Here is a 12,125-nt window from a genome sequence, read left to right as displayed (position 1 = left end):
AAAAAAAAAAAAAACATAGAGAGAGACATATACACATGAAAATATTCTGTAAATTCTATTAGATTAACCCACATTTGTTGAAGAAACAAATATTTTCCTGAAATGTGTTCTCTATGGTTTTCAGATCATGCTTCTGTTCCGACTGCCACAGCTGAAGATGCGATCTGGAAACCACACCTAGCCAAGGCCCCTTTCGCCAAGAAAGGGAGCCTGCATTGGTGTCGACATGTGTTTTAGACGCACGCCGAGGCCATCTTGTTTCGATAATACAGTCGGGTACGCCGCTTGACGGGGCCGTCATTAGAGATGGCCGCCCTTATAGATGGCCACCCCCGTTCGATTATGCCCCTCCATGTTACACATCTGAACCTATCATAGAGCCTGGTATGTACTGAAACATCTTAGGGGGCTTAGAGGGGGGGGGGGTTAGTGAGCACTGGGGGAGTAAGAGGGGTTATGCCTTAATCCCTCCAGTGATCAATTGGCCATTTAGGGCACCTTTAATCATGATTGAAACAGGTCCAGCCAAAAAGTCTTAATTTTGGCCCTAGACATTTTAATTATGTTCCATTATTGCTGAAAAACATCTGTCTTTTGGTGCCACCTACGTCCCGCCCAAAACACGCTCCCTGAAATTTGGACAAACTGTGGAGCAAAACTTCTAAAACTGGGGTGTCTAAAATCACAACTTGGACATTTTTTTTTTTTAATGTTTATTTATATTTATTGAACATACACATATCACACAGAAATAATTGTAAACAAACAGTATCGCCACTTCCCTCTGCAACATCAACATTGGTTTTTGTTTTGTTTTTATTACTCTGTAATCCCCTTATATGCCCCTTACCCCCTCCCCCCTCCCCCTCCCTCTACCCCCTTCCTCCCACTTAGTTAATTGGCAAGGCAGGGTCCGGCTGCGCCGACCACTCAATATATGAGTCCCATATTCGATGATACACTATCAGGCGACCTTGTCGCATCGCCGTTAGCTTAGACATTAGGTGAATGTAGTCCAGTTTCCTTATAACAGTCCTGAGTCCCGGCAGAGTTTGTTGTTTCCATGCTGCTGCCAACACCAACTTACCAGCCACCAATATCTGGGTGGCCAGCTGATACACATATTTTTTGGACCCCTGGGGTCGCATATGCAGAAGGCAAAAGTCCATTGTCATAGGAAAGTCTGATTTCGTTATGCTTATAATCAACCTAAGCTGGTTCAAGGGGTTCCTAACCCTGCGCTCGTATCAAGTTACATCACACTCAACCACGTCCAAGGCATGGATACCTGAATGTGGAGTTCCACAAGGATCACCTCTCTCACCAACTATTTTCAACCTAATGATGATCCCTCTAGCAAAACTCCTATCAAACCATAACCTCAATCCACATATATACGCTGATGATGTGACAATATATATCCCTTTCAAACAAGACATCAAAGAAATCTCCAACGAAATCAATCAAAGCCTACACATCATGAACACATGGGCAGACACATTCCGTCTGAAATTAAATGCAGAAAAAACTCAATGCCTGGTACTCACCTCCCTACACAACACCAACGAATTCAACGCGATAAACACAGCAAACCTAAACCTTCCAATCTCAGAAACGCTAAAAATCCTTGGAGTCACTATCGACCGCCACATAACACTGGAAACCCACGCAAACAACACAACTAAGAAGATGTTCTACTGCATGTGGAAACTGAAAAGGATAAGACCACTCTTCCCAAGATTCGTCTTTCGTAACCTAGTGCAATCCCTCGTCCTCAGCCATCTGGACTACTGCAACTCATTATACGCAGGCGGCAAAGAGCAAACACTGAGGAAACTTCAAACAGCCCAAAACACAGCAGCCAGACTCATCTTCGGAAAACCAAAATATGAAAGGGCAACACCACTACGAGAGAAACTACACTGGCTTCCACTGAAGGAACGCATCACCTTCAAGGTATGCACACTAGTCCACAAGATCATCTACGGCGAAGCCCCAGCATACATGTCCGAGTTGATTGACCTACCACCCAGAAATGCCAGGAGATCTTCCCGAACATACCTCAACCTCCATTTCCCTACTTTCAAGGGCGTGAAATACAAGACGCTACACGCGTCAACCTTTTCTCACACGAGCACGCAGCTTTGGAACTCACTGCCATGCAACTTAAGAGCGATCCACGAACAAGCATCCTTCCGCAGATTACTGAAGACCCACTTGTTTGAGACAACCTACGGAAAAAACCTAAACACATAGAGTCTACACTCACTTACATCAATGCATCACACATCCACTCAAGATCTCTCATTCCCCCAATTCCACATAACTCATACATATACTTACAGGAATAGGTAAACCATGTGCCTATATGTCTTAACACTGCCCTTAAACTTCCTATTATCTCCTCCCAAAGTCTCCCTGTTGATGTCCCATTGTGATATTCCTAATGATAATTTGATTATCTCGCATAACTTGTACAATGTAACCCATAACCAATTTGTATCAACTGTATTCTCTTTATTCAAATCTTATTGTAAGCCACACTGAGCCCGCAAAGAGGTGGGAAAATGTGGGATACAAATGCAAACAATAAATAAATAAATAAATAAATAAACCTCACCACTCCTGTCCAGTATTGTTGAGCATGAGGACAGGCCCACCATATATGAGCCATATCTCCTAACATTTCACATTGACGCCAACAGAGAGCCGACCCCCCTTTAAACATTTTAGCTAATCTCTGTGGTGTGTAATACCAGCTATACAATATTTTGTAGCCATTTTCTACAAGAGCATTGGAAATTGACACCTTAAGCAACGAAACAAACACTCGTTCCCATACTGAGTATTCATAAGAGACCCCCAGTATTTTTTCCCATTTATGTGTATAGTATAGAATTGGCTGTGTTTGTAATAAAAGCGCTTTATATAGCCTAGAGATTCCCCCTCTACCCCCTCCACCAGCCATAGCCCTCTCTAATTGCGTTTCTTCCAAACTCAACTCTTCCTTTGCTCGCCTCAAAATGTAGTCCCTTAGTTGGCTATATTGAAATGCATTAGACGTGGGGATCCCATATTCCTCTTGCACTTCTGCAAAGGTTAGTATTTCCCCCTCCTCCCACATCTGCCCCAACTCCCATAAGCCTCCCCGCTCCCAGTTCCTATAACGCGAATCCAAAGATCCCGGTGTGAATCCTGGTGCATGACGTATTGCGGTATGTAAAAAGTGTGTGCGTCCTCGAAAGAATCTACTACGAATGTTACTCCAGGTTGTGAGTGACCACCGAATAATCGGCGGCACTTCTTTTATTATCTCTCTGATCTCTCGTTCAGAGAGCCAAGGGATAACCCTCAAGGGGTGCGAGCCGCACCAAGTCTGCTCCATAGCTTTCCAAGCTTTCCCACCTCCCTGCAACCATTCTGCTAAAATGCGAAGGTGAGCCGCCTGATAGTAAAGCAAAAACGAGGGCACCCCCATACCCCTATGTACTCTCGGCTGATGCATCACTGACCGACGCACCCGTGGCGGCTTCCTTTTCCATATGAAGGAGAAGACTCTGCGCTGCAAACCCTTAAGAAACTTGTCAGGTAGAGAAATAGGAAGCGCCATAAACAAGTAGAGCAGCTTCGGCAGCAGGATCATTTTAATCGCATTTATCCGACCCATCCACGAGATTGTTAGGCCCTCCCATCTCTCCATTTCCAAGAAAAGTTCCCGTACCCTTGCAGGGAAATTGGCCGCATACAGATCCTCCAATCGCTTTGTAATATTCACCCCTAAGTATTTGATACTTCTGGGGGCCCACCTAAAGGGGAAAGTGGCTCGCAACCTTGCTACTTGGTCCACTGGTATGGAGATGTTCAACACCTCGGATTTCTCCATGTTAACCTTAAATCCAGCCACCCAGCCAAAGTCCCGCAATGCCGCCCCTATAATTGGAAGTGATGTACTGGGATTTGTCAGAGTGAGGAGGATATCATCCGCAAATAATAGCACCCGAGTTTCAGTGGTTCCCATCCTCAGTCCTCGTACGTCTGGATGTGATCTAATGTAAGCCGCCAATGGCTCCACGACCAAGGCGAAAAGGAGTGGTGACAAGGCACATCCCTGTCTCGTCCCCCGCCGCAACAAAAATGGTATGGACTGGCTCCCATTGACCCTAACCGAGGCCGTGGGCGTTCGATATAATAGATATATCCAGTGCATGAACCCTTCTGGAATACCCACCCTCTTCAGGGTTGCAAACAAAAATGGCCAATGCACCCTGTCAAACGCCTTTTCTGCGTCTAATGAAAGGATACATAGCGGCTGTTGTTTTATATGTGCAAATTGAATAAGGTGAAGTGCCCTGCGAATATTATCAAATGTTTGGCGTGCCCGCACGAACCCCGCTTGATCTTCGTGAACTAGTTGCGGTAAATACTGCTGCAGACGGGATGCCAGGATCGCAGTAAAGATTTTATAGTCCACCCCCAAAAGAGAGATTGGCCTTTAAGAGCCGCACAGCTGTGGATCTTTGCCTGGTTTGGGTAGGACTATGATGTTCGCCTGGTGCCAGGTCTCCGGAAGAGACCTCCGTTCTCCCAAATCATTAAACACCTTCAGCAGCAGAGGAGCCACCAGGGACCCAAAAGTTTTGTAAAACTTATTCGTAAATCCATCAGGTCCTGGTGCTTTGCTGGGTGCTAATTCCTTTATTGCCTGTAAGACCTCTTCTAACTCAATTGGCCTGGAAAGTCTAAGCTTGGCACTCTCCGTAAGTGTGGGCAGTACATTCCTATCCAGGAAGGCCTCGATCTCAACTTCCTCTGGACTAATATCCGGAGTATAGAGTATTTTATAAAAGCTCCTAAAAGCTTCTTGTATGGCCTGAGGATCCGTTATGCGGTCCCCCCTGTCATTTCTCAGCTGAGTGACATGCGCTTTTTTTGCCTGCTGTTTTAATTTGTGCGCCAATACCCTGCTGGCCTTGTTGCCAAACTCAAAATGGGTCTGGCGTATCCTCTGCAGTTGCTCAGAGAGGTCCGCCAATTGGAGCTCCCTGATCTCTTGCCTTAACTTATGCGCTTGGTCTAGCAGAGTTCGTGCTGGGCCTCCCTTACCCTGTCTACTTATTAATTTCTCCACCTGTGCCAATTGCTTGCGCCCTGATTCCTCTGCTCGAGTTCTTTCCCGTCGCACATGTGCTTTCAAGGCAATAAAGTGGCCTCTCATCACCGCCTTGAAGCCCTCCCAAAGCACCCCTGGGGTCACCTCCCCATTATCGTTAAATTGGATATATTCTTTGATTATCTTCTCAAATTGAAGTACATGAGTCACCTCTGCCAGCAATGCATCATCCAAGCGCCACTGTGGGGCCCCCCTCCTCCCCTCTTGCGTTTGTAAAACAAGGGTGACCGGGCTATGATCTGACCAGGTTCGCGGCTCTATGTGTTGATCTTTAACCCTGCCCATCGCCATAGCATCCCCCAGCCAAAAATCAATACGGGAGAAGGAGTTATGAACTTGGGAAAAGCATGTGTAATCTCTTTGTGTTGGGTTGGCCTGCCTCCACAGATCACTCAACTGCCACCGTGCTATAAATGTGTGAAGTAGCTCCTGTCCCTGTTTAGCATATTGTATTGATGTAGAGGAGTTATCCAACTGTGGGTTAGGAGTAATATTAAAGTCTCCTCCCACCAGCACGGCTCCCTCCCCATGTGCCAGCAATATCTGATCTAGTCGATGAAAAAATTCCCCATGGTCTGCATTGGGCCCATAAATGTTAACTAAAGTGTAGGTCTGTGTTCCCAATTGGATAACTAATAAGATATAACGACCTTCCTTGTCTCTACTGACCTTTTTAATCTGCCATGGATGGGAATCATTAAGCGCTACCATGACCCCCCTACTTTTGGTGCCTGAATTGTTCGATGCAAAGAACATATGCGGATACTGGCGATGCCTACATAGCCTCTCATGTTGCTTTTTTAAATGAGTCTCCTGAATCAGGGCTATATCTATTTTTAAGCGGATCAGCTCCCGAAATAGGAGCTGTCGCTTCATTGGCACATTTAAGCCTCTGACATTCAGGATCGCTAGTGTTACATCTTGCATTCCATCACCTCCCATAGGCGCCCTAAGCCAGCCCAAGTATAGTCTCCCGCCTTGTCATCCCCTTGTTCCTCTCCTCTTGTCCATCTGCTCCCCCGCCTCCCCCCCTCACCCTGCCCCTCCCTCCCTTCCACCCCCCTCCCCCTATGTTCATGTAGATCCTCTCTCATATATGAAAGAGTATCCCGTAGAGGAAGTACCTCACCCCTCCACTCACCCTCTTAGTGCCACTGAACAATATAACAACTGTTCTCCCGCTATATATCAACCAAAACCATTACAAACCGGAACCAAATAGCTCTTGCGAGCCTTAAATTCTGAACTTCCATCGGGCCCAGACCCAACACATGTTAACACATCATTTGTGCCCCCCTTACCCACAGTCATGTAAGTTGGCCAGCCGACTGCTGACGTTGCAATCTCTTATGTCCCTTACCCACTCGCTGCCATTTCGAGTGGGATGCCGGGGTTCTGTCACGTCTTATTTTCCCCGGAGTCTCCGGCGGGATTTCCTGCTGTATTTCTGGAAGAACCGCTCTGGCTTCAGCTAGGGATCTTGCTTGGTGCATGCAGCCTTCTTTGTAGAATGCTAGAGCAAAAGGATGCTTCCAGCGGTAGCGGATTCCAAGCTCCTGCAGCCTTCTTGTTATCGGCTTCAACTCCGCTCGTCGTTTTAAAGTGGCCAGCGCCAGGTCCTGGTAGATCTCCACCTGATGCGTGTCCCACTTGACGCTTTGTAGGCTTCTGGCCGCCTGAAACACCTTCTCTTTTAACTTGTAGTCCTGAAAACAGGCTATGATGTCCTTAGGCAAGTTGTTCCGGGCTGGGCCCAGCGTTCTGTGAGAGCGCTCAAGCACGACTGCAGTTGCTTCCACTGGGCTGCCAGCCTCTTTCAATATAGCGCTCACCACCTGCTGCACTACTGTCTCACAGTCGGCATATTCCGGGGTTTCAGGAATACCCCCTAAACCGCAAATTGTGCCACCGACTTCTGTTCTCTAAATCTTCCATCTTGTCAGCCAACTGTTGCTGGCCCAGACGGACGTCCGCGATCGCTCGGTCTAGCGATCCAAGCTCCTCCGTATGTTCCTCCACTCGGGACTCCATCTCCTCCATCCGATTCCCCAGCTCTCTGATTTCACCGCGGAGATCGGAGCCTAGCGTCTCCAGCTCCGCCCGGACCGCCTTTACGTCCGCCCGGATATCCAGTAGCCACTCTTTTAGCTCTGCGAGTGGGTCCGCTGCTGTCTGATCTGGGTCCTCACCAAAGAGGCAGGGGCTCTGCTGCAATTCGCCGTCTGAGTGTTTACCAGCTCGCTCGGGCTGATTTTACAGGCCCGCCACGCGGTTTGCCGTCTTCCCGCCTTTAAAGCCAAATTGGCTAAGTTCCGGCTGCATACTTATCGCCGCCTGGAGCGCCACCGGTTCTATGGGTGCTGCGGATCAAAATCGCACCGGGAGGACACGATCAGCGGGAGAACTCACGCTTTTTTTACTTCGGTGAGCAGGAGCTAACTGTTTAAGCCTCCATCTTTATTGGTGACGTCACTTCCTCCACAACTTGGACATTTTTGAGAGAAAAACGTCCTTCTGCCACCTTACGACATTTTTGGACCTTTTTTTTTTGTTGTTGTTTTGAAAATTAGCCCCTTTATGTACCACAGTCAGAATTTTGAATGTGGTCCTATGAGTAACTGGGAGCCAGTGTACCTCTCTAAGCACAGGGATCACGTGGAGGGGCATAATCGAACGAAAACGTCTATCTCCATGGGCGTTTATCTCCAAGAACGGGTCCGTGAAGGGGCGGACCGAACCGTATTTTCGCAAAAAATAGACGTCCATGTTTTATTCGACAATTTGTGAGCTGGGCGTTTTTGTTTTTCAGCGATAATGGAAAATGAAAGCGCCCGGCTCAAAAACGAATAAATCCAAGGCATTTGTTCGTGGGAGGGGCCAGGATTCGTAGTGCACTGGTCCCCCTCACATGCCAGGACACCAACCGGGCACCCTAGGGGGCACTTTTACAAAAACAAAAAAAAAGGTAAAAGAGCTCCCAGGTGCATAGCACCCTTCCCTTGTGTGTTGAGCCCCCCAAATCCCCCTCAAAACCCACTGCCCACAAGTCTACACCATTACTATAGCCCTAAGGGGTGAAGGGGGGCACCTACATGTGGGTACAGTGGGTTTGGGGGGGTTGGACGACTAATAAGCATTAAGCAGCACAATTGTAACAGGTAGGGGGGATGGGCCTGGGTCCACCTGCCTGAAGTCCACTGCACCCCCTAACAACTGCTCCAGGGACCTGCATACTGCTGCCAGGGAGGTGGGTATGACATTTGATGGTGAAAATAAAAAGTTGTGAAACATCATTTTTTTTGTGGTGGGAGGGGGTTAGTGACCACTGGGGGAGTCAGGGGAGGTCATCCCTGATTCCCTCCGATGGTCATCTGGTCATTTAGAGCACTTTTTTGGGACCTGTTCGTGTGAAAAAAGGGTCCAACAAAAGTGTCCTAAATTTTCGCTAAAAACGCCTTTCTTTTTTCGATTATCGCCCTAACGCGTACATCTTTCCTCAGCCAATAACCACGCCTCAGTTCCACCTTCGCCACACCTCTGACACGCCCCCATCAACTTTGTCCGCATCTGCGACGGAGTGCAGTTGAAAACGTCCAAAATCGGCTTTCAATTATACCGATTTACTCGTTTTTGTGAGATAAACGTCTATCTCCCAATTTGGGTCGAAATCTAGGCGTTTTTCTCTTTCGATTATAAGGTGGATAGTCATATTCCTTTAACCAGTGAGTAATTACTACTACTACTACTACTACTTAACGTTTCTAAAGCGCTACTAGTCCAAAAGACTAGGAGGAACTTGCTGAGCCAAAATTTTTCCTCCAAGCTTTACTGCTACACCACAGTTGCAAACAAACATAAGTCACTAAGGAACACCCTTTGCTCCATCCACATCATTCACCACAACTTTAAAAAAAAAATCTAGAGAAACAATTGACAGGATGAGAAAAATGCACAACAATATAATTAAAGAAGTGGTCACACACATAAAACTGGGTAACAAAAGCTCTTGTTTTAGTAGACCTTACAAAGGGGTTCCCTGAAATCTCAGTATTTTCTACAATCCTGGTTTCCATTTAGAAATCATCAGCCGACTGCAGCAGCCATAGGAGCCGACTCTGTGGGTGCTGTGGGTGCTTGAGCACCCCCAATATTGAGAAACTTCCTTCTATGTGTCCAGGGAAGGGTTATTTCCACTGGGTTTAGCACCCCCAATAATTTTGAAAAGTTGGCGCCTATGGCTGCAGCCACCTGTCCCTGGTGGTTTACTCCCCTATTGAGACTCCATCTTGTGACTGATTAAGTGACCACTCCAGGGGCGTAGCTAGACAGCAGATTTTGGGTGGGCCTAGACAAGGTGGGCACCAAGTGTTCTACTCCCTCCCCCACCAACTTCAAAATATATCTCAGCTGGCGGAAAAACACTGCTCTCCACCTTGGCAGCCTGCAGCAGGCATGCGCCGAAAACTGAGCATGCGTAGGTGCCAGCTTAGGAAGCTCAGACTGCTGAAGTGGAGAGCAATGTTTTCAGCACCATCAGGGGGAGGTCTTCAACTGGCAGAGCTTGGGATCCCCACCAGCTACCACTAAATGACTGCTGCTGTTAGGTGGGCCTGAGTCCTAAGTGGGTGGGCCCCGGCCCACCCAGGCCTACCTGTGGCTACGCCACTGGTGCACAGGCTCAAACATCCAGAGCCAGCACTGAAGCATCTATGTCACTGCTGCCAATGCCATAGGCCCATCTAGTTGTGGCCACAGAGGTGCCAGGATGTGGTAGGGAAGGATCATGGGTGTAAGATGCTAGACCTTGGGGGGGGGAGGGGGAGTAAAGGACCAGGGGATGTGAGATGCTAGACTGTGAGAGAGAAGGACAAAGGATGGTTAGGGAAGGAGAGAGGAGATGCTGGACCACAGTAGGGAGAGAGAAGGTGGAGAGATGTTGGACCATGAGGGAGTTTAGAGAAGAAAGAGGGGAGATACCGGAGCACATTGTGTGTGTGTGTGGGGGGGGGGGGGGGGGTTAGAAGAGAGAGGAGAGATGTTGGACATGGAAGAAGAGATCTATGCTGTGGTATGTTTGACAAGGGGCAAAGATGTCTGTATGTGTATAGTTGGGGTCTGTGTGTGGGGATTATGTTGGGGTTGCTGAGCTCCTCCGGAAGTACATTGGGGCCCCCAATATTTTTTCCACCCCTCTTCAATTCTATCAGCAATTATTCCCATCCCCCCAGGCATCCACAACATCCAAGAGGGACCCCCCTCCAGTCAGTTGACCAACTTACAGTAGCTGTTTTGACACGGTGGCCCAACATTAAAATGGCTGACACCCTTGGCATGCAGAATACATAGAAATACCAAACTTTTTTTTTGTAATTTCAGTTTTATATTCTAGTAGGTGGCTTCAGAGCACAAGTGCAGGCAAAAGGTAAGGAAATCATATTGGCTGTGGGGGGAGGGGGAACAAACCTACCACAAAATACAGGTCTGCCTCAGAGCACATATATCCCCGCTTCCCCTGCCAACCAACAGGCCATTGCCAAAAGGTGCTCTCACTTCCCCGAGACAGACAGAACACGTTTAAACATCTCCCTTCCTCTTAGTCTTTACCTGTGGAGGAAATAATAACAAAAAGTTCCTTCAGAGAGGGGGAAACTGACGAAGTATGAAGTCTCCATATTTCCTGCAGCAGGCTGCTAACTTTGTTCACATGGTTCAGGAATTCCACAATGTCACCCTCTGACGTGGACTGACACTGGAACTGGCCGATGCGCCTGATAAGCTGTTGACAGAATAGGACCAAGTGCTGTCCCGTAGGAACGCACTGAGGATACTCTGTTAACAGCTTGCAGATCTTGGCAGAGCGCTTGGGGCCAGGTCTCTCGCAGACTATCCGAAGCAGTTCAATCTGGAGCAAGCTACAAATCTCTCCAACTGAAGGACTCTCCAGGACAAACTGAAGCCCCAGGTGTATATAATCCAAAACGTACGGGCTCTTTTTCCCTAGTGGGCCATAACCCTCTTGAAGAAGACTTAGGATGAACCTGGCATTGAAAAACTCAAGGAACTCCTCCTGGTGATAATAGCCTTGTACCTCCAAAATTTCTTTGGCTACTTCACGCTTGAAGTGGGAGTCTCCCAGGAGGTAGATCTTGGTGGTGAGGTCAAGCATGGACCAACACTGGTCACTGTCCATGGGCTGCTTTGCAGCCTCAACGACTCTTCGCACCAGACGGTACTTTGTGGCATCAGGGTATGAGGACATTACCACTGCTTCCAGAATTTTATCCATAGCGGCCTGTCAAATTCTGAAAGAAAAACCATGCTCTTGTCAGTTCTAATGCCTTGCAGGGGAGGCAAAACAGTGACCCTGCCTACAATGTCAATTTTTACTTTCAACATAGAACTAATTGGGCAAGAAAAAAAAAAATAAATAAGAAATTTCTTTGTCAGTACAGAACATGCAGGCCAAGGAAGCTTCATAAGGGAGTTCTAGGAAATGACCCCCTCACACAGTGAAAAAGAGACCATACAGCCTAGATGCACACACAATGGGTAATTTAAAATCTTTGAACATAGATCATATATTTTAAGCATGTTTGGGAAGCTCGCCAGGTGCCCTTGGCCTGGATTGGCAGCTGTCGTGGACAGGATGCTGGGCTCGATGGACCCTTGGTCTTTTCCCAGTGTGGCATTACTTATGTACTTATGTCCTCTACTTGGCTCACTTTTATTACATAGAGCAGTGATTTAACCTATTGTGATGTCATAGTGGCTCATTCCACCAATAAGAGCCAACCTCATTAGTGATGTCACAATGGCTTGATTGTATAGAATGTTTGTACGTTTGGGAAGCTTGCCAGGTGCCCTTGGCCTGGATTGGCCGCTGTCGTGGACAGGATGCTGGGCTCGATGGACCCTTGGTCTTTTCCCAGTGTGGCATTACTTATGTACTTAATTT

At 47.6% G+C, this 12,125-nt stretch overlaps 1 protein-coding gene across 1 annotated transcript in view; it reads right to left on the bottom strand.

Annotated features, from left to right (window-relative positions):
• USP35 (ubiquitin specific peptidase 35) overlaps positions 1–12,125 on the bottom strand; it is an 84,115-nt gene that overhangs the window by 44,444 nt on the left and 27,546 nt on the right. Inside the window, exon 2 of the mRNA XM_030199343.1 lies at positions 10,775–11,472. Within this exon, the coding sequence (XP_030055203.1) occupies positions 10,775–11,456 (682 nt within the window). The 5' untranslated portion in view covers positions 11,457–11,472. The remainder of the gene's footprint in view (positions 1–10,774; positions 11,473–12,125) is intronic.

The sequence above is a fragment of the Microcaecilia unicolor genome, chromosome 4 (assembly GCF_901765095.1).
Source record: "Microcaecilia unicolor chromosome 4, aMicUni1.1, whole genome shotgun sequence".
Classification (NCBI taxonomy): domain Eukaryota; kingdom Metazoa; phylum Chordata; class Amphibia; order Gymnophiona; family Siphonopidae; genus Microcaecilia; species Microcaecilia unicolor.
The sequence above is the reverse complement of the archived record's forward strand: the minus strand, read 5'-3'. Positions and strand labels throughout refer to the sequence as shown.